We start from the raw sequence: 22,982 nt of genomic DNA, 5'->3' as shown, positions 1-22,982 counted from the left end.
GTATGGTGTAAGATAAGTGTCCAATTTCAGTCTTTTGCATGTGGATATCCAGTTTCCCCAACACCATTTGCTGAAGTGGTTGTCTTTTTCCCATTATACATTCTTGGCTCCCTTGTTGTAGACAAGTTGACCGTATATGCATGGGTTTATTTCTGGGCTCTTGATTCTGTTCCATTGGTCTATATGTCTGCCTTCATGCCAGTACCACGCTGTTTTGACTACTGTAGCTTTGTAATATGTTTTGAAATCAGGAAGTGTGAGGCCTCCAGTTTTGTTCTTTCTCAAGATTGTTTTGACTATTCAAAGTTCTTTGAGGTTCCACATGAATTTTATGGTTTTTTTTCTATTTCTGTAAAAACTGCAGTTGAGATTTTTTTTTAGTTATTTTATTGAGGTCATAATAGTTTATAACATTGTGAAATTTCAGTTGCACATTATTATTCATCAGTCACCATATATATGCGCCCCTTTACCCCTCATGCCCACCTCCCAACCCGCTTCCCCTCTGGTAACCACTAATCTAGTCTCTTCATCCATGTGTTTGTTTATCTTCCACATATGAGTGAAATCATGCGGTGCTTATCATTCTCTGTCTGGCTTATTTCGCTTAACATAATACCCTTAAGGTCCATCCATGTTGCAAATGGGACGATTTTGTCTTTTTTTATGACTGAGCAGTATTCCATTGCGTGTGTGTATATATACACCACATCTTCTTTATCCAATCATCAGTCGATGCACACTTGGCTTGCTTCCATGTCTTGGCTATTGTGAATAATGCTGCAGTGGACATAAGGGTGCATAAGCCTCTTTGGATTGTTGATTTCATGTTCTTTGGATAAATACCCAGTGGTTGATTGCTGGATCATATGGTATTTCTATTTTTAATTTTTTGAGAAATCTCTGTACTGTTTTCCATAGAGGCTGCACCAGTTTGCATTCCCACCAGCAGTGTATGAGAGTTCCCTTTTCTCCACATCCTCTCCAACATTTATTATTTTTTTGTCTTGGTGATTATAGCCATTCTAATGGGTGTAAGGTGATATCTCATTATAGTTTTGATTTACATTTCCTTGATAACTAGTTATGTTGAACATCCTTTCATGTGCCTATTGGCCATCTGTATATCTTCTTTGGAAAAATGTCTGTTTATATCCTCTGCCCATTTTTTGATCGGGTTGTTTGTTTTTTTCTTGTTGAATTGTGTGAGTTCTTTGTATATTTTGGAGATTAACCCCTTTCGGATATGTGATTTGCAAATATTTTCTCCCAGTTGCTGGGTTGTCTTTTTGGGTTTTTTTCTGTGTGTGTGTGAGGAAGATCGGCCCTGAGCTAACATCTGCCAATCCTCCTCTTTTTGCTGAGGAAGACTGGCCCTGGGCTAACATCCATGCCCATCTTCCTCTACTTTATATGGGACGCCCCCACAGCATGGCTTGACAAGCAGTGCGTCGGTACACTCCCAGGATCCGAACCAGCGATCCTTGGGCTGCCGCAGCAGAGCACATGCACTTACCTGCTTGTGCCACCAGGCCGGCCCCTGTCTTTTTGTTTTGTTCATGGTTTCCTTTGCCTTGCAGAAGCTCTTTAGCCTATGTAGTCCCATTTGTTTATTTTTCCTTTTGTTTCCCTTGCCTGAGTAGACCTGGTATTCAAAAAGATGCTGCTAAGACCAATCTCAAAGGGTGTACTGCCTATGTTTTCTTCTAAGCGTTTTATGGTTTCATGTCCTACCTTCAAGTCTTTAATCCATTCTGAGTAATTTTTGTGTATGATGAAAGATAATGGTCTCCTTTCATTCTTTTGCATGTGGCTGTCCAGTTTTCCCAACACCGTTTATTGAAGAGACTTTCCTTTCACCATTGAATGTTCTTGGCTCCTTTGTCGAAGATTAGCTGTCTATAGATGTGTGGGTTTATTTCTGGGCTTTAAATTCTGTTCCTTTGATCTTGTGTCTGTTTTTGTGCCAGTACCACGCTGTTTTGATTACTGTAGCTTTGTAGTATGTTTTGAAGTCAGGGATTGTGATGCCTCCAGCTTTGTTCTTTTTTCTCAGGATTTCTTTGACTATTCAGGGTCTTTTGTTGTTCCATATAAATTTTAGGATTCTTTGTTCTATTTCCATGAGGAAGGTCATTGGGATTCTGATTGGGATTGCGTTGAATCTGTGGATTGCTTTAGGTAGTATAGACATTTTAACTACGTTTATTCTTCCAATCCCTGTGCATGAAATGTCATTCCATTTCTTTATGTCATCATCGATCTTTTTCAATAATGTCTTATAGTTTTCATTGTACAGGTCTTTCACCTCCTTACTTAAATTTATTTCTAGATAATTTATTCTTCTTGTTGCAATTGTAAATGGGATTGTCTTCTTGAGTTCTCTTTCTGTTAGCTCGTTATTAGAGTATAGAAATGCAACTGATTTTTGTCGGTTGATTTTGTACCCTGCACTTTACTGTAGTTGGTGATTATTTCTAATAGTTTTCTGATGGATTCTTTGTGTTTTCTATATATAGAATCATGTCGTCTGCAAACAGCAAGAGTTTCACTTCTTCCTCACCAATTTAGATGCCTTTTATTTTTTTTTCTTGCCCAATTGCTCTGGCCAAAACCTCCAGTACTACAGTGAATAAGAGTGGTGAGGGTGGGTACCCCTGTCTTGTTCCTATTCTCAGTGGGATAACTTTCAGGTTTTCCCCATTGAGTATGATGTTGGCTGTGGGTTTGTCATATATGGCCTTTATTATGTTGAGGTACTTTCCTTCTATACCCATTTTATTGAGAGTTTTTATCATAAATGGGTGTTGGATCTTGTCGAATGCTTTCTCTTTCTCTGCAGCTATCGAGATGATCATGTGGTTTTTATTCCTCATTTTGTTAATGTGGTATATCAGATTGATTGATTTGCGGATGTTGAACCATCCCTGCATCCCTGGTATAAATCCCACTTGATCATGGTGTATGATCCTTTTAATGTATTGCTGTATTCAGTTTGCCAATATCTTGTTGAGGATTTTTGCATCTATGTTCATCAGCAATATTGGCCTGTAATTTTCCTTCTTTGTGTTGTCCTTGCCTGGCTTTGGGATCAGGGTGATGTTGGCATCTTAAAATGTGTTAGGAAGTGTTCCATCGTCTTCATTTTTTTGGATTAGTTTGAGAAGGATATGTATTAAATCTTCTTTGAATGTTTGGTAGAATTTCCTGAGAAGCCATCTGGTCCTGGACTTTTATTCTTGGGGATGTTTTTTATTACTGTTTCCATCTCTTTACTTGTGATTGGTGTATTCATATTCTCTATTTATTCTTGATTTAGTTTTGGGAGGTTGTGTGAGTCTAAGAATTTATCCATCTCTTCCAGATTGTCCAATTTGTTGGCATGTAGTTTTTCATAGTATTCTCTTATAATCCTTTGTATTTCTGTGGTATCCATTGTAATTTCTCTTCTTTCATTTCTAATTTTATTTGTTTGAGCCTTCTCTCTTTTTTTCTTGGTGAGTCTGGCTAAGGGTTTGTCAATTTTGCTTATCTTCTCAAAGAATCAGCTTTTTGTTTCATCGATCCTTTCTCCTGTTTTTTTGGTTTCTTTTCATTTATTTCTGTGCCAATTTTTATTATTTCCCTCCATCTGATGACTTTGGGCTTTGTTTGTTCTTCTTTTTCTAGTTCTGTTAGGTGTAGTTTAAGATTACTTCTTTGAGATTTCTCTTGTTTGTTAAGGTGGGCCTGTATTGCTCTGAATTTCCCTCTCAGGACCACTTTTGCTGCATCCCATATGAGTTGGTATGATGTATTTTCATTTTCATTCGTCTCCAGATATTTTTTGATTTATCCTTTAATTTCTTCATTTATCCATTGGTTGTTCCATAGTATGTTGTTTAGTCTCCACATTTTTGTCACTTTCCCAGCTTTTTTTTGTAGGTGATTTCTAGCGTCATAGAATTATGGTCGGAAAAAATGCTTAATATGGTTTCAATCTTCTTATATTTATTGAGGCTTGCATTGTTTCCCAACTTTGAGAATGTCCCATGTGCGCTTGGGAAGAATGTGTATTCTGCTGATATTGGATGGAGTGTTCTATATACGTATATGAAGTCCATCTGACCTAGTTTTTCATTTAATTCCACTATTTCCTTGTTGACTTTCTGTCTGGATGATGTATCCATTGATATACGTGGGGTGTTAAGGTTTGCTACTATTATTGTGTTGTTAATATCTCCTTTTAGGTTTGTTAATAGTTGCTTTATGTACTTTGGTGCTCCTGTGTTGGGTGCATATATATTTATAAGTGTTATGTCCTCTTGGTGGAGTGTCCCTTTTATCATTATATACTGCCCTCTTTGTCTCTCATTGTCTTTTTTATCTTGAAGTCTACTTTGTGTCATATAAGTATGGCAACACCTGCTTTCTTTTTTTTTTTTTTTTAAAGATTTTATTTATTTAATTTTTTCCCCCCAAAGTCCCAGTAGATAGTTGTATGTCATAGCTGCACATCCTTCTAGTTGCTGTATGTGGGACTCGGCCTCAGGATGGACGGAGAAGTGGTGCCTCGATGCGCACCCGGGATCCGAACCCGGGCCACCAGCATTGCAGCGCGCACACTTAACCACCAAGCCACAGGGCCGGCCCAACACCTGCTTTCTTTTGTTTGCCATTAGCTTGGAGTATTGTCTTCCATCCCTTCTCTCTGAGCCTGTGTTTGTCTTTAGAGCTGAGATGTGTTTCCCAGAGGCATATTATTGGGTCTTGATTTTTAATCCATCCTGCCACTCTGTGTCTTTTGATTGGAGAATTCAATCCATTTACATTTAGAGTGATTGTTGATATATGAGGGCTTAATGCTGCCATTTTATTGCTTGTTTTCTGGTTGTTCTGCATTTCCTGTTTCTCGTCCTGTGTGTTACAGACTACCAATTCAGTTTGCTAGTTCTCTATGATGGTTTTCCTAGATTTTTCTTTATTTATCATTTGTGTCTCTGTTCTCACTGTTTGTTTAGTGGTTACTATGAGGTTTGTATAAAAAAATCTTGTAGATGATATAGTCCATTTTCTGATAGCCTCTTATTTCCTTAGACTAAGTCGATTCTATCCCTTTCCTCTTCCCCTTCTAAGTTATTGTTGTCACAACTTATTCCATCTTGTGTTGTGAGTTTGTGGTTAAAATTACAAGATTATATTTATTTTTGGTGTTTTCCTTCCCTTTGTCTTTGATGTTATAATTAAGTGATTGCTAACCTGTTCTGTTAGAGAGCTGCAGTTTTTCTGATTTTGTCTACCTATTTTTCTCCTTTCCTTCAAGGCTTTGTATCCCCCCCTTTTTTTTTCAGGTATGAGGGCATTCTTAAGCATTTGTTGTAGTGGTGGTCTGGTGGAAGTGAACCCCTTAGCTTTTGTTTATCTGGGAACATTTTTATTTCTCCATCATATCTGAAGGATATTTTCACTGGATAGGGTATTCTTGGCTGAAAGTTTTGTCTTTCAGAATTTTGAGTATATGATTCCACTCTCTCCTAGCCTTATAAGGTTTCTGCTGAGAAATCTGCTGAAAGCCTGATAGGGGATCCTTGGTAAATTATTTTCTTCTGCCTTGCTGCCATTAATATTTTTTGTTTGTCATTGACTTTTGCCAGCTTTACTACTATATGCCTTGGAGAGAGTCTTTTTACGTTGATATAGTTAGGAGATCTATTGGCTTCATTCACTTGTATTTCCAGCTCCTTCCCCATGTTTGGGAAGTTCTCAGATATTATTTCTTTGAACAAGCTCTCTGCTCCTTTTTCCCTCTCTTCTCCCTCTGGAATGCCTATAATCCTTATGTTGCATTTCCTAATTGAGTTGGTTATTTTTTGGAGACTTTCTTAATTTCTTTTTAGTCTTAGTTCTCTCTCCTCCTCCTTCTTAAGCATTTCTGTATTCCTATCCTCTAGATTGCTAATTCTATCCTCCATATTGTCAGCTCTGTTATTTAAAGACTCCAAATTTTTCTTTCTCTCCTCCATTGTATTTTTCATCTCCAACATTTCTGATTGGTTTTTCTTTATAGTTTCAATCTGTTTTGTGAAGAAGTTCCTGATTTCATTGAACTGTCAATCTGTATTTTCTTGTAACTCATTGACGTGTTTTATGATAGCTATTTTGAATTCTCTTTCATTTAGATTATAGATTTCTGTGCCTTCAGGATTGATTTCTGGGTGCTTGTCATTTTCCTTCTTGTCTGGAGATTCAGTATATTTTTTCATACTGTTTGACAGCGTGGATTTGTGCTTCTGCATAGTGATAGTATCTGATTTCAGCTTCCACCTGCTGCCACTGAGTGGGAGTCAAGAGCTGTGTATTCTGGGCCCTCCACAAGCCCTGGCCTCTAGCTGCTGCTTTTCTAACATATGCATGGGCGCTCTGACTGACTGGCTGAGCTGGAGTGCTGGGTGGGGGGGACAGGCACTTTCCTTCACCTGTGCAATCCCAGGGGCTTCTCGCTCTTCCCTCACTATCTGCTCTCCTGGGGTGCTAGCTTGATGAAGACACCCCCACAACAGTTCAGTCACCTCCATGTGGGGATTTCCCACAGGCTGTGAGGGAACTTGGAGAGTGTCGGTTCTCCCAAGGAGGGCCACCTCTCACCCCCCTCCTCTCAGAGCCACACACGGTCCTGGGGTCACTACTGTTTGAGAGGGAGAGGAGCTCTGCTTACCTCCTTCCACTCCCTCCGGGGGGTCCAGCACCTCCACCTTCAGATGTATGGCTGTGTGGGTCTCTCAGATGTCTTTTTTGTTGTGTGAATGTTCTCTGTTGGTATATGTATGTCCTTTTTGTTGTATCTTGGGGGGGAGAGTCTAAGGGGAGAGCTCACTCCGCCATGATGCTGACATCACTCCAGCAAACACTCTAATTCTATACATCTCTATTCTTCCCCCTTTATATTGTTACTGTCACAGATTACATCTTTATACATTGTATACCCATTAATATAGGTTTAAAATTATTGTTTTATGCATTTGCCTATTATATCATAAAGGAAAAAGAGAGAAGGTACAAGGATACCAAAGTACAATAATACTGGCTTTCATATTTACCTACATAGTTACTTTCACCAGTGTTTTTTATTTTTTTCTCATGGTTTTGAGTTACTGTTTGGTGTCCTTTCATTTCAGCCTGAAAGACTCCCTCATTTCTTGTAGAGCAAGTCTACTAGTAATGAACTCTGTCAGTTTTTGTTTATCTGGAAATGTCTTAATTTCTCCTTCATTCTTGAAAGATAGATTTGATGGATATAGAATTCTTGGTTGACAAATTTTTTGTCTTTCAGGACTTTAAATATGTCATCCCACTGCCTTCTGGCCTTCATGGTTTTTGAGAGGAAATCAGCTTTTAATCTTATTGAGGATCCTTGTATGTGATGAGTCACTTCTCTCTTACTGTTTTCCAAATTCCTTCTTTGTCTTTGGATTTCAACAAGTTGACTGTAATGTGTCTTGGTGTGGTTTTCTTTGAGTTTACTCCTGCTTGGAGTTCATTTAGCTTCCTGGGTGTGTATATTCATGTGTTTCCTCAGATTTGGGAATTTGGGACATTATTTCTTCAAATATTTTTTCTGACCCTTTCTATCTCTCTTCTCTGGAACTTCTGTAATGGGTATGTTGATGGTATCCCCAGGTCCCTCAGGCTCTGTTTATCTTCATTCTTTTTCTTTCTGCTCCTCATACTGGGTAATTTCAAGTTCACTGAAATTTAGTTCTTTAGTTCTTTGTCCATGGTTTCCTTTAAGTCATTGTACATATTTAAGAGAGTTGATTTAACATCTTTGAGTAATAATTCCAATATCTGGTCTTCCTCAGGGATGACTTCTTTCAAATTATTTTTTTCTCCCATAAATAGACTATACTTTCCTTTCTTTGTGTATTTTGCAATTTTTGTTGAAAAGTGGACTTTTTGAGTGTTATGTGTGGTAATGCTGAAAATCTAATTCTATCACTCCTCAGAGGTTGCTAAATCTTGCTTGTGGAGTTCTGGAGCCATCCATTTGTGACTTTTTTCAAAATTTTTGCAAAATGTGTATTCTTTGTTGTGTGTAGTCACGGAGGTCTCTCTTCTGTTATGCGTGTGGTGAGCGAGTGGGGTAAGAAGGATTTTTTTTTAATGTCTGGCTCCCGAAAGGAGAGCGTCTTTAAATCCTCCTGGAAGCTGCTTCCGCATGTGGGAGCTGAAACAGTGGCTACCAGCCTTTGTGCTGGCCCCTCAGTGATCAAAAGCAGCATCGGCACTCAGAACACACAATCCAAATATATGGAGGACGAGGTCCTTGTTGCCCACCCTGGCTCTAGCAAGCTGCACCAGTAATGAGACCCGCTGCCCTCACTGCTTCCTGCCACAGAAATGGGGGTTAATACCTCATGAAAGGCTAAAATTTACTGACATTTACCAGCCTCTTCATCATGTTCTCCCCTGGATGCTGCACATGTTCAACTAAGCTCTGGAGTTCCAAAATATTTGATTCAGACCATTCCTGCTAGTTCAGTAGTCATCTAGGTGGAAGGATGGATTTTTGAAGCTTCCTACTCTGCCATTTTCTGTCTGTACTTGGCTTTTATTTCTCTTGGGTAAATACATAAGAGTGAAATGAAAAGTATATGGTTAATTTTTAAGAAACTGCCAAACTGCTTTCCAAAGTGGTTTCCAAAGTACCATTTTACAATCCCACCAGCAGTGTCTGAGAGTTTAGTTCTCTACATCTTTACCAGTAGTTGGTATGGTCAGGCTTTTTAATTTTAGGTATTCTTGTAAGTATGTAGCCATATCTCATTGTGGTTTTAATTTGCATTTCCCTAATGACTAGTGATGTTGAGCACCTTTTCATGTGCTTATTTGCCATTCATATTTCTTCTCTGGTGAAGTGTCTGTTCAATCTTTTGCCTATTTTTACTTGGATTGTGGTTTTTTTTTTCTTAGTATTGAGTTTTGAGAGTTCTTTATATATTCTGAATACAAGTCTTTTATCAGATATGTGACTTGGAAATATTTTCTCCCAATCTGTGGGTTGTCTTTTTCATTCTTTAACAGTGTCTTTCTAGAATTATTATTAATCTTCTATTAATTATTGTTAACAAGTGGGTTGTCTCATTTACTCATCAGAAAATAGTAGAGGAGCTATTACTATTCCAGTTTTACAGGCGAAGAAACTAAAGTTCAGAGGAATTCATCACTTGCCTAAGGTTACAAATTAGTGAGTGGTGGAGCCAGAACTTGAAACCAGGGCTTTCTGAGTCCATGGACTGGGCTCTTAACCCCAATTCTAGACTAACAACCTTGTTTTGGGTGCTGGGATGAAGGTATCTTCTGGATAAATGTGTTTGGCACCACCATCACTGGTGCTAGAAAAATGAGGGCCTACCAAGTCTCTTCCCATGCTCCCACTTTTCCATCTCCTTTCCTCCAGACTGGTTGAGGAAGTGAAGGAGCTGTGCAATGGCCTGGAGTTAGAAAACGAGGATGTTTACATGGCGACCACCTTCAGGGACTTCATCCAACTATTAGTGAGAAAGCTGCGAGGGGACGACGAAGAGAGCAAGTGCGTCATTGACTATGTGAGTCCTGGGCCCCTCCATGCAGGCATGGCCCTGCTGGCCCCTCAAGCATCCATGTCTGGGAATCCACAATCACACACAGGGGAAACCTGGATGTCCAGGGAGCCAGGACCCTCAAGAACCCACCCTTCAGTGTCCCAAATTCTCCCTGGATAGCCTGAAGATGCCAGGGCAGTAAAGCAAACTCAACAGAGAACATTGCTGTCTAAGTCTCAGTGTATGGGACAAATTCTGAGTCCCAACACATGAGACCAGGATATTAAGAAGAGACTTTTCCAGAGTACTTCTCCCCTCTGTCTCCTTTGATGGGTTTTTCCAGCAGTGGCTGCATCTCTATTGTGCCTCCAGCCCCTGTCAGATCACCCTGCTGGGACTCCAGTTCCCAGAGTGGCCTTGTCCCCTAGTTCTGGTACCATCACCTCTGCCATTTGTCCCTGTAGTCTAGCAAAGTCAGTGGCTTCCTGCGGTTGCCAACCTCTGGGTTGACTCATGACTTCTCAGCTCTTCTGTCACCTGTGCAACTAATTTTCTGCATTAAGTTCCTTTTGTTGAAACACATGAAAGAAAGAGAGAAAGAGGGAGGGAGGGAGGAGGAGGAGGGAGGGAGGGAGGGAGGAAGGAAGGAAGGAAGGAAGGAAGAGAGAGAGAAATTGGGAGTATTTCCTAGTAAGGAAAACACATGATCTTATATATTATACTTGTATATACAGAAGTGTGGTGAAATAATTGCAAATCTATTTTTTAAAGAAATTCTTGAAAAACTGTCCCTGGGGTATCTTGGCAGGCTACAAAATCCCATAGGAATTAGCTTTGTTTGTTTAGCTGATAATTTGGAACAAAAGCTGAAAAAGAAAGTACAGGTGGCCGGGATGGACACCAGGTTGGCCTTGGGGTTGTGGACAAATGACTGATGAACAGATTTCAAGAGAAGGATGGCATCCCAGAGGCTCCTGTATTCAGTGTGAATTTCAGATCCATAGAGAAGTGAGTGGTGGGGCTGGCGTCATGTCTGGTGGCTTACAAGGGCCTGTCCACTGACTAGCACTTCCTGCGTGTGGAGGCTAAGCAACCAGCCTGAGGTCACACAGCAGGTAAGTGGCAGAGCTGGGATTCCAACCCAGGCAGTCTGGCCTCAAAGTCTATGCTTTTCACCTCTTCTTGTCACTCAGCTCCCAAAACTGCCCACATAACAGCTCCTTGGGCCGAGGAGGACAGCAGGACCGGATTTGGCAAAGGATCTCTGAGGAGGCCAAGGGGCCTTGAGCCCTGGCCCCCTTGGTTGTGTGTGTGCGCACGTGAGTGGTTATCTATCCATCTGTGAGTGTTTCCTGTGTCTTTCTGTGGCTATGTGCCTGTCACCGATGCTCATTTGTGAAGAATCGACACTGTGGCTAAAGCCTGTGAAACTTTCCTTCCCAGGTGGAAAAGGCAGTGAATAAGCTGACCCTCCAAATGCCCCACCAGCTCTTCATTGGGGGCGCATTTGTGGATGCCGAGGGCAACAAGACCTATGAGACCATCAACCCCACAGATGGAAGTGTGAGTGCAGGCCCAGCACCTCCTCCTGCCCGCCCCTTTTTCCCCACAGCCTCCTCTCCCATCCACTCCCTCACCTCCCGACATGGCCTTTGGGGGTCCTGACCTGGGGGCCTCTGCTTGGACATGAAAGGGTGCAGTCAGTCTCCAGTCCTTCCTACAGGAAGGGCATAGTGGGGAGACATGGGGGAGGGTAGTGGGAGGCAAGAGGACTCTAAAGGGTCTTGAGCCTACTTCAAAGACTGGGGAAAGAGTTAAACCCCCAAGGAAGAACTGAAGGCCATTCCCTGCCCCTCCACACTCCAACAATGACCCCAGCGTGGGCCCCACCTTCTTGAGTATTTGAACACCCCACCATCAGGCAGTTCTTCCCTGAGTCCCGTGTTTGTTAGACTGTCTCCTGTGACCCTCTTGCATCGTGACCCCCGACACGCACGCTATACTCTCACGCAACACACACACCTGAAACAGCAGTTACTCTTACAGGCGAGTCCTGATTGTTTTCTATCCTGTCCTACCCTACGGCATCACTCAGGTCCCTGCAGAAAGCAGATAGCACACTCAAAGTGGGTCATTTGAGGGAAGTTTAAAGAAAGTGACTCACAAAGGCATGGTAGGGTGCAAGGACTCAGACAAGGGGCACAGTCCCCTCAGGCAGGAACATCAGGAGCTGGAGTTTCAGGAACTCCTAGGAAGGAGGCTGTGTGGACAGGGCTGCTCAGCAGGCACTGTCCATGGTGATCAGCGAGTAGGTGCTGGCCGCACTCCTCCACCCCCATCTCCGCCAGCTTCCCTTTGGCCACACCCCGACCCTGTGCTGTAGTGCAGGTGGGCACCCTCAGGACACACCTCAGGGCACAGAGTGGGGAGTGGGGATGGGCATTCTCCACTCATCTCCCATGTCTATCCTATTTCACTGAACAAAACCTTCCACTTGGGACTCACTAAGTTAATGAGTCTCTGCTCTTGGTTTGAAAACGCTAAGCTGACCTTCAGCCTTGTAGCTGCAGCCTGAGTCTGTTGCCCTGTTTGGGCTCAGTGGGAAAGTGAAGAAAAGGCCCCCCGGTGTGTAGAAACACAAGCAGACCTTTTCCGAAGGTCCCTGCCTTCCCCTTTTGCACAAACAAGTTCCCAGTGCCTCCCATTGGCCCTCTGAGTTCTCTGGAGCCCACCCAGGTGGCCAGGGGAGGGGGTGGGGGGGGGTGACTGTGCTTGCTCCGCCCAGGGCCGGCTTCATGGGTCTGCTTCATCACAGGCCATCTGCCAGGTGTCCCTTGCCCAGGTCAGCGATGTTGACAAGGCAGTGGCTGCTGCAAAGGATGCTTTTGAGAACGGACTGTGGGGAAGATCAGCGCCGGGACCGGGCCGGCTCCTGTATAGGTGAGAGCCCCACACCCACCTGCTGCTAGCCACCACCACCTTCAGCTCGGGTGGATGCTCGGTGAAGGCCCCTTTTCCCGCCGGTCCTGTCAGGAGGAGGTGGGGTCCCAGACAGTTAATGTACCTGAGGCCTGAGGCTCAGAAAAAGCATCTTAAAGGAAGTGACTTGAGAAGCAGGAGGGATTTCACCAGACACAAGTAGCCTTAGGGAAAAGTGTCTCCTGGCGGAGGGACAGTGTGAGCAAAGGTGAGGAGGTACAAAGGTGAAAGTGTGCTTCAGGTGGGAGCCGAGGACTAGCAAAGCTGACAGCTGGTCCCGGGCAGACCCAGACAGGCGTGGGCTGGAGGAGGTATTGAGAGTCCAGACGCCACAAGGGCACAGAGCCGGGCGGGTCAGGGACAGGCTCCATCCTGCCGATGCTTGTCGCTGCTCAGCCCGGCTCTGGCCACCAGAGTCTCCTGGTCTTTCATTTTCTTTTTCTTTTCTTTTAAACCAGGGCAGAAGGGCCCTCTCCCTTAGCTCCAATCAGAAGTCTTAGGAAGGACTTGAGCTTGCTCCTGCTTGTGAGCACAGGGTGGAAGTGAGGCCCCGAAGAGAGGCGTGGTCCCCGTGGGTGAGGAGTGGTTGTCCCCAAGGAAGTGAGGTGTTGTTTCCAGAAGAAGGGAGGGTGCTGGGCAGATGAACTGAGCAGTGTTGGGAAGCCTGGTGAGCCAGTTCCAGGAGCTCTGGGTCCTGGGGAAGCTCTCAGGCATGGAGCCTGTGATGGTGTGGTCTGAGCATACTTGTCATCCGGAGGGAGAGAGCCTCCACCTTGGCCTCACAGTCAGAATGCCTTTTATTTCTGTTCTATTGGCCAGAAACACCAGGGCAGCCCCCACTGCAAGGAACCACGGAGACGGGGCTGCATGGTTTGCAAAACTGAATAGAGGTGGTGGGGTTTGGGGCAGGCGAGGGCGTGCCCAGCCTGCCACATCTCAAGTTAGTTTCAAGACCCGTTGGAGAACCTGTCATTTTTAGAAAGCTGTTGGCTAGTGACCCAGAGCCCCTGGAGGTCAGGCAGAGCTGTGAAACGTGTACACCCAGGCTGGTAGGGGTGACCCTGTGGCCGTGGGGCAGACATCCCTGTGATAGCCTGCGGTGGCCCAGAGAAGTGTCCTTCCCTCAAGATGCTCCCCTGCCATCTGGTGACACGTGACGTGATAACCCCAGTAACCACAATGCGAGTGAGAGAGTGGCACCCTGCACGGCTCTAAGTGGAGACCCGGACTGGGTGGACAGACATCTCAAGGCCTGAGAGCTCCTAGTGACTCCAGTCCCTGCTCCCATGCAGGCTCTCAGTCCCTGTGGAGGAGGCACGCCCATCACTGGCCCGAGAGGGAGCGGGGCAGGATTTCCCAGAGAAATGGCTGCAGAGCATCCCTGGTTCAATGAAGGAATAGGACCACCATGGGTATCGTGGAATACGGAATGCATTACAGGAATAAGACATCATCCAATTGTGGGAGAAGCTGGGAAGAAAGATGCAGAAGGGAGAGTCAGAGAAAGTCACTAGGCAGCCCCCAGAATTTCTGGGACAAGATAGAGCTCCTTGGGAGACAAGGGAGCTGCCAGAGTGGGGAGCACAAAGAACCAGCGGGGAGTCTGTGGAAGCTGTCGCCCTGTGTTCGGAGACTTCTGCAGGACCAGGGCCCAGAGTCTGGTGGTGGCCTGGGCTGCTGTTGGACAGGGGCAAGCTGGAGCTCAGGCTGAGCCCGCCAGGCCCTCTGCGCCTGCTCTTCCCTGTGTCTGCCCTGCAGCCCTGGTGGGGGTGTATCTTCACTACTCTTTCCACACCTGGTGCCGTGTGAGGACAGTTGAACCAAGCTGACAGTAGAACAATCTCGCACAGCTCCCCTCGCGGAGCCTCCCGAATGGTGTGCCTAGGTGATGGTTACTTTAGTTAGTGTCTTGGGAATTGATTTATGACTTGGTCACATCACACACATGTGGCATTGTCTAGAAGTGTTGGGTGTTTGAGGGATTTGGGGCTGGTCAAGGAAAAAAGATATGACCATGAGAGGCAGTAACACACAGCAGGCTTATTGGGGTGCTTGGGCAGGTTACCTGTGGGAAAGCCCCCACAGCAGGAGACCCTCCAGAGGCTGCAGTGAGGGGCCGATACTCAGAATGGGAGGGGTACAGGGAACTCCTGGGGGACAGGGGGATCAGAGAGGGGGCTCCTGTGATCCAGGCGGTGTTGGTCAGCAGTGCGGCTGGGGTCTCTGGGCTGGAGGGCTCTGGAGGGCTTCTGGAGGGCAACAGCTATACCTGCATGGCCCATCTCACCAATGGTAACAGCTGTCAGGTGAAGTTGCTCAGGGATGCAAAGCGGGCAGGCTCTAAGTGGCTAAAAATCTGCTTGTTGGGGCTATTTTTAAAATAATTGATGTGTAAAAATTGGCGCCAGTAGACTTTCAAGCTAATAGGTTTCAGCCTGCAGTAAAGACATAGCAACCTAGGGACCAATACACAGAGGCCATCTTTGGCTTATTTATAATATATATTTATACCTTTGGCTCATCTGTCCTTGTAGCTGATGAAACTCCTAGTCCTTGAAATGCCAAAACATGGCATTTTCACTATTTGGTCTATAACTTTTCTCAAAAAGTGATTTACATCTTTGCTCTTGTTACTCAGAGAGTGCCCCGGCGGGCCACTGTTTCTGAGGTGACAGCATAGTTCTGCCGCCGTGCTTATTCAGTCCACGGTTTCCTCACCAGCCTTGTGCTGCGTGGCTGACCACATGCCCAGTGGGTGCGGGAGATCCAGTGGGGAGCAAGATACCAGAGATCGTGGCCTGTCCTTGTGGGAGGGGCAAATAGCACAGACGTGCTCGCCTAGGTGAATATCAATGACGCCAGGCAAGGCTTGAAGAAAGGCAGAGATGTGATCTGCCTGGGGTGGGCAGAGATTAGGATTGGCTTCCCAGGAGAGTGACATGAGTTGGGGTCTGAAAGAGGTACAGAAGGTTGAGAGGGGCAGTGCAGGCACACCACACCCAGTACGGCTCCCAAAGGTCCCAGGGTGGAGGCTGATTCACCTGAGCACCTGGATGAGGCCGATGTGAGGAGGAGGGAGGAGGAAGGTAGTGGGTGCCATGGCCCCAGGAGGAAATGGGCAGAGCCCCGGAGCTGATGGACCAGGCACAGGGTTGGGGGTACATCCTGAGTGTGGGGGCAGCTGCTGGGGGTCCTGGAGGTGTAGGCAGGAGGACAGGAGCAGACCTAGGGGTGTTAGGGCCATGTCGGTGGCCACGTGCAGGAAGGAGCAGGATGGAAACGGGTCAGCAGGCTTTGGTCCCAGACTTGTCTCTGGGCAAATCTCCCCCATGTACAATATTGAGGTCTGCTCTAGATCCGTGGTCTCCACCTTCCCCCATCCACCCTGCCCTGGGTGCATGAGACCCTCACATCAGAAAGGGGGCACCGTTCTGATGCCCAGGCTGCCCACAGCAGCACACCTGCCAGAGTCACGGAGGGCACTGGACTTGGGAGTGCTCGGGCTCAAGGAGGGCTGTGTAGATGCTCCTTCCCTGGCACCTCTCCGATCATCCCTCTGATCATCCCTCCTCTCCATCCCAGGGACACCGACTTCAGAGCACACTCCTCTGGATCAGCTGGTGGTTGAAGCCACATGCTTTCCCTGTTCCAGGCTGTCCAGAGACAGGAGGGCGGCCTCTGGGGTGGTGACCTCCTTGTTACAGAGGCAGGGGGACTCCTCTGCAGGATCATGTGTGAGGGTTATTATAAAGTAGTCAATCCATCAATATTTTCAGGAAGGAAGAAAGGGAAAGAGAGAGGACAGGAGAGAGGGACAGCAAAGTAACATTACTTCCCCATCAGACAGATGAGGAAACTGAGGTCAGCATCGCCTGAGTGTGGCAAAGCCTGAATGCAGGGCAGGGCCCTCGACTCTTGACCAAAGGCCTTGAAAGAGCAGGCAAGGCTGTGCCAGGCCTGAGCCCATCTCCCTCCCTCCCCACCCCTTGGTCAGGTTGGCAGACCTCATGGAGCAGCATCAGGAGGAGCTGGGCCACCATCGAGGCTCTGGACGCTGGCGCTGTTCACACGCTGGCCCTGAAGACCCATGTGGGCATGTCCATCCAGACCTTCCGCTACTTTGCTGGCTGGTGCGACAAGATCCAGGTGGGGCTCCTGGCCCCTGCTCACCGCATGAGGGCTCACACAGGCAGGCTGGGCCCGGGCGAGGAACTCCAGGAGCAGCACAGCAGTCTGCATGCTGTGTAGCAGATTACCACAGTTTAGTGGCTTAAAACGGCACCGCTTATCAGCTTGTGGTTCTGCAGGTGGGAAGTCCGGGTGGGCTCAGCTGGGGTCTATGCCAGGTCTCACAGGGTCGATGTCAAGGTGTGGCTGGGCTGGCTCTCTTATCCAGAGGCCCTCATGGAGACCCCACTTCCAGGCCCATTCGGGTGCTGGCAGAGTTCAGTTCTTGTGGCTGTAGGACTGAGGTCCTGTGCCCTTGCTAGCTGCTGGCTGGGGCTACTCTCTGCTCCTACAGGCCTCTCTCTGGTCCTTACTCCCAGCCCTCCATCCCCATAACAGCTTGTTGTTCTCAGGCTTGGAATCCTCTAACTCTTTTCTGCCACTAACTGGAGAAAACTCTGCCTTTACAGGGGCTCCTGTGGTCATGCTAGGCCCCCTGCATCATCTCCCCACTCTAAGGTCATCTGCGCTTGCAATCGCATTATTGCAGAAGGGGCAGCTCACCATATGCCAGGCCCCAGGGATCAGGGTGTGACCTTGGGGTCATTTTTTGGAGGTTTTGCCCACCTTCCCCAGGAGACCCATGGCTGTAGGGCTCACGGTGTCTCTGCCAGGTCTGGCCTCCACAGCTCCTCTCCTCTCAAGGGGCTGAGGAGTGCCGGTATGGCAGCAATGAGGAGTGGGCCACCCGGTGCCCATTCCATGTTTGCTGCTGCTGTATCGTTGCTGGCTGAGCAGGACCTCCAGGGCCAGCACAGCCTCTAGAGGCAACTTGGTCCCCATGCCCCACTCCTTACCCTTGCTCCACCGCAGTGTCAAAACCAGAGGCCTTACCCATGCAGGGACCAGCTTCCTGTCTGAGGACGATGCCAGGGCTCAGTGCAGCAGGCACCTGGCCCTGCTGGCTGCCCGCTCCACCCTTGTCTGAACCCCTCAGTGTTCCTATCCCACATGAGCTGGGAGGGGTGGGTTTCCTACCCGTCTGGGTAGTGGGTGTGTCAGGACACAGACAAGACCCTGTTCCTCCCTGGGCCCCAGAGGAAGACTGGCTGCGCAGCGGGGAAGGGGTGAGGAACTGGAACCCCTCCCACTGACAGCCCCTGTGCTGCCTCCAGGGCTCTACCATCCCCATCAACCAGGCCAGACCCAACCGCAACCTGACCCTGACCAGGAAGGAGCCTGTCGGGTGAGTCCCCATGCAGGGCAAAGATCGGCCACACACCAGGCGCTTTCCAGGCAACACACTGTGTGGGGTGCTCATAACATCCTCTTTTACATTTTTAGCAACCACCTATTTATTCACCAGCTACTGTGTGCCAGACATTTCAGGTGCTGAGATACAGCAATGACCCAAACTGCTGAAAGCTCCTATCCTTGGGGGACTTGCATTCTAGCAGATCAAAACAGCCTTCACTTCCAGAGTACCTGCTCTGTGCCAGGCACTGTTTGAATGACTTTATAAGTATAATTTTATTTAATTCCCACAATAACCCACTGTCAGTTAGGGTCATGGTGAGAAACAGGGTACACCTGAAAAATTTTATCTGGAAAGAATATAATGATCAATGTGCATAAAAATGAGGGACTCCTACCCAGCACCAAGGAACAGAAAAAAACAACGGAGAAAGAGGCAAAGGAGAGAAATGGGTGCTCCACAGGAGGAAGACAAATCAACACAGACAAGACTAGGTTTGGGGAAACGATTTTCGCCCTGGCAGTGAGAAGCCTTATCTCAGCACCAGATGGCCCAAAGGCCAACAGAGAGGGAAGCGGCCCTCACGCTGCCTGTGGGGGAGGGGGCAGTGGGTCTACCTCTGTGAAAGGCAGCTTGGCAGTGACTGTTCCGTCCCTAAAAGTCCTCACCCCACAAAGCACAACTGTGGTGACTCACTGACACAGGGGCACAAGGAGACACGCCCAAGAGCAAAACCCAGCACAGCCAATGCTGGACTGCACAGTGTCCCTATGAGGGGCTGGGTGTACGGCTGCGCAAAGGGCTGTGGCAGAGCTGTGGGCACCACCCAGAAACAGCTCCAGGAGAAACTGGTGTGGCCTGAGGAAAACACACCGAGGGGCTGCCATCTAAAAGCATCCCACGCTGTCCTGTCCGATGGCCCACCTTCACTAGGCACGCACGTGGGTGCAGGTGGCCAGGGGTGACTTCAGGAAGGAGGAGTCGCCAGGCTCAGAAGCTCAGGCACGGTCAGCACCCAACAGTCATTCCCACCTGCTCTGTGCCTCACAGGGTGGGGACACTGCAATCCACCAACAGGGACCTCACATCCCTGTGGATGGTGGTCAAAGGCCCTCAGCTTCATCGAACGTGGGAGTATTTCACACGGAGAATGTGTTCAAATGTCACTTGGATCAATAAAAATGAGTACAGATGGACAAATCGGGTCTTAAAGCGACAGGCCTGCTGGTGAGGGAGGCTCCTGTCGGGAGGGGCCTGTGGATGCAGGAAGACCTAATCCTCTAGCCCACAGGGCGGGGTGTGAGGTTGGGCGGAGGTGGCACTGACTCCAAGGCAGGGGTTCCCACCCAGGCTTCCCAGTGCCAGGCCAGGCCAGCTGAAGCTAGTGGGGCAAAGAGGAGAATTGCTTACCTGGTGTGAGAAAGAGCAAAGGCCAGATCTTTGTGATGTTCATATCAGAAGATACTATAAAATTTATCTGAGGTCGTCTCACTGCTCCTCTCAGCACCTCCCTGGGCTCCTGAAACGAAATCATACTCCTGACTTCGGCTGCACACTGATGTGGGGCTTGGTGCCCCAACCCCACCCCTCACAATGCTCAGCTACAATGGCCTTCTCTCAAGGATCTCCGGGCCCTCCACGCTCATGCCACCTTCTGCACAGTCACACCCACTCCACCCCACCTCCAGTCCCTTGACTGCTGGTCATCCAGGTGTTGGCTGTGTCCTGTCCTCCTCCCAGAGGCCAGTGCCCCAAGTTGGCTCCACTCACTAGTCTGCAATCTCATTTCGTCCTCTCTATGACACATGCCATCCAAACTGATGCTGCCACACTCCCAGGGCACACGGAGCGTGCCTTCAGTGCCTGCAGCCAACGTGCGCCAACCAACTCCCCTGGCCAGCACCCCAGGGACCCCAGGAGTGAGGCCACAGCCACTTTGTGGAAGGCCCTTCCCCTTCCCGTCCCTCAGCTGCACCCTAGCCCAACATCCACTGGGGCCAGAGGCTCTCTTTACAGAGGAAGGTATCACCTCCCATTGTCCAGGCACACTGCCCCTGGAACCCTGCCACAGTCAGGAGTCACCCTATTGAAGCACCCAGGGAAGTGGGGCACAGCAGGATAGTACCTGGGAGGGGCCACCACAACAATGGCTGAGCCGAAGCCCGGAGGTTTCCGCCTAAGAAAGGCCACCAGGAATAGAAGCAGCAGGGCGGGTAAGGAAAGAGCGTTCTCATGGCAGCCTGCCCAGGCACGTATGTCCCATTCCCATGTCCCACAGCCCCAGTGGCTTTGACCCCATCCCAGGGCCGGGACCAACTCTGCAGACCCCCCAGTCCCAGGGACCACAGCCTGTCTCCTGTATTGGCCAGCGTAGGAGTTGGTGAGGGCCTTCAGAACAAAGCAGCACAAACTGGGAGGCTCAAACGATAGACTGTTGTCTCAGCCTTCTGGGGGCTGCAAGTCCCAGCAAGGTGTGAGCAGGGTTGGTTGCTTGTGAGGCCGTGGAGGGAGAATCTGCTCCAGGCCTCTCCGCTTAGCTTCTGATGGTTTGCCGGGCAACCGTGAGCTGCTCCGCCTCTGACTTTCTGTCCATGTGGGGTTCCCCACTGTGCATGTCTGTCTGTCCACAGGGAGGTCTTCTTATAGGGACAGCAGTTCCATTGGGTAGGTGCCCACTCTACTCCAATAAGACTTCTGCCTTTAACTATTACGCCTGCAATGTCTCTGTTTCAAAATAGGGTCACTCTGTGAGGTTCTGGAGTGAGGCCTCCCCAATATGGATGTTGGCGGCAGGATTCAGCCTGTGACAGTGGGACCCTTGGCTGTGCTTTTCCTCTCTTGGAGCCCTCCACGGCCCAGCCCTCTCTCCCTGGGACCCCACCCACTTCCCTGGGGACACTCATTCTGTTCCCTCCACCTGCCTTGTCCCTCTGGGTCTTCTGGGTGTACGTGGGGTGGGGAGCAGCTTTCCTCAACCCCCTCAGTGCGCACCCCCATTGCTTCCAGTGACGGCATATGTGGGCCCCCTGCCAGGCAGCCTCCCTCCTCACTCTGCCCCCCCTGCCCTTGACCTTCTGCTCTCACGCTCTTCCCACTGCCTGGGTTCAGCTTCTAACAATGTTGTCCTTTGGGGAAACATTTCTGGATGGTGATAGTGGTCAGGAAGATGAAGATAATGATGAAAACAACACTCATGTAGACTGTGCAGGGCTCTTATGTGGATGGCTCATTCTGATTGTCTAGGACTGACACAGAGAAGTGCTGTATCGCACTCCACTTTTCAGGGGTCAGGAGAAGGCAGGGCCTTGTTACATGACACACCTGCTGGGGATCCCGGAGAGAGGCACTGGCATCATTAGGTCCCCCAGGGCCATGGGGCCTCCACTCTTGATGGAGACATTGCTCAGCCTCAGCCTCAGAGGCTGTCTCTGGGCTGAGGCTGTGCCTCGACACTGGGCACCATCTCTTTAACACAAAAGCAGGCCAAGCCTTTACCAGGGCCTCCCGGGCTGACTCTGTGCTTCCCTTCTCTCCACGCCCAGGAGGATATCCCTCTCCTGCAGTGCCCTTCCGGGCCACCAGCGTGGTCCTGACCTCTCTCTCCCACACATTTCCTCAGCCTGCCTGTGGTGACCCCGGCCTTCAGCCTTAGGCGCCCCGGGCCGGCTGCCAGGTTCTCACCCTTGTCTGCCTGCTGTCAAATTCCCCCAGCCCCACTGCCTGGGTGCCACATGCCCTATCAAACTGTGTCCTCAGACAGCTCCCATATCAGCACCTTGTCCAGTGTCCATGCCATCGTGCCCTGCTGGGAAGAGGGACTACTGCCAGACTGGACATCCTGACCTCAAGTCAGGGACTGAGAAAGGCAGGCGGCGCTGTAAATCCCCCTTTGGTGCTGTATCAGGAAGCCTGGCTTCTGGAGTGGATGTGTCAGGGCCTGGGAGAGAGGAGGCAGTTGGCAGGTGCACTCTGGCTCCGTGGCTGAGTGGAGAGATGGCCTTCTTTGTGTGGCAGGGTCTGTGGCATTGTCATCCCTGGAACTACCCCCCTGATGATGCTCTCCTGGAAGACGGCGCCGGCCTGCCTGGCTGCTGGGAACACAGTGGTAGATCAAGCCTGCCCAGGTGGGTGTGGGTGAGTTCCAGCGCAGGGCCTGTGGGGCTGAGAGTGGCTGGCTGGAAATGCTCTGTAAGGGAGGAGACAGGATGGCCCAAGGGTTGGTTCCTTTGCTGACATCAAGTCAGTTCCTGGTTTCTCCTCCAGGAGGAAGGGTACTGCAATGAGGGTGGCGTGTCGTGGGCCCTTCCCGCCACAGTGGGCAGAGGCGCGCGCGGCAGGAGGGGCTGTGTGCTTAGGGCCGTAGGCAGACTTCATGTTCTTTTCGGCCATGGGGTGGCTGAGCCAGCTTAGCTGGGCGCCTTATGTTGTGCAGCTACTTGGTGAGCAAAGTCACAGATTTCTCCCCAGACACCTGCACTCTGATTCGGGGCAGCAGAAACGCTAAGCTTTGGTGCTCCCCTTTGTCCAGGCCCCGGGTGCTCTGAGACAGCATGGGAGTGGTCTGCTAGTAAAGCTGGTGCTGGTCTCCTATTTGGGCTTCAGAGACCAAAAAGTCTTGACGAAAGCAGGGTGAGCGTGTGGGATTTGTGTAAGGGACCCCCGGCCTCTTACAGAGAACGCCATGACACTACCCGATTGGGGGGCTTAGGGGCAGGACGGGCAAGGGTCACTCAGGTAAGCCAGGAGGGCTTTGGCAGGGTCTGTCCCTGGGGGTGAGGACACCCCCATGAGCTCCTTGGTGTTCTTCCTCTGTACATTGGCCATAAAAGCCCCACCCTCCTTGTCTCGAGGGGTCTTGGGAAACAGAAGGTAAGACACTCTGACAGTGCACCCAGGTCTCTCTCTCTCCTGGCTTCTTTGGGGGCAATTTGGTTCCAAGGGTACACATAATAAAAAACCAACAATAAAGTATAGCTGACATTTATTTTTTCCAGTTTTATTGAGATAGAATTGACATACAT

At 48.8% G+C, this 22,982-nt stretch overlaps 1 protein-coding gene across 1 annotated transcript in view; it reads left to right on the top strand.

The window, feature by feature from the left end:
- The window catches only part of LOC106800282 (cytosolic 10-formyltetrahydrofolate dehydrogenase-like), a 35,845-nt gene that overhangs the window by 10,556 nt on the left and 2,307 nt on the right, over window positions 1-22,982 (top strand). The window contains 8 exon segments of the mRNA XM_087431698.1: window positions 9,437-9,584; window positions 11,004-11,123; window positions 12,376-12,500; window positions 16,534-16,570; window positions 16,572-16,685; window positions 17,882-17,952; window positions 21,976-22,069; window positions 22,071-22,095. Coding sequence (XP_087287824.1) covers window positions 9,437-9,584; window positions 11,004-11,123; window positions 12,376-12,500; window positions 16,534-16,570; window positions 16,572-16,685; window positions 17,882-17,952; window positions 21,976-22,069; window positions 22,071-22,095 — 734 coding nt within the window.

This window comes from Ceratotherium simum, chromosome 5, assembly GCF_057802395.1.
Source record: "Ceratotherium simum simum isolate JZ-2026a chromosome 5, ASM5780239v1, whole genome shotgun sequence".
Classification (NCBI taxonomy): domain Eukaryota; kingdom Metazoa; phylum Chordata; class Mammalia; order Perissodactyla; family Rhinocerotidae; genus Ceratotherium; species Ceratotherium simum.
The sequence above is the reverse complement of the archived record's forward strand: the minus strand, read 5'-3'. Positions and strand labels throughout refer to the sequence as shown.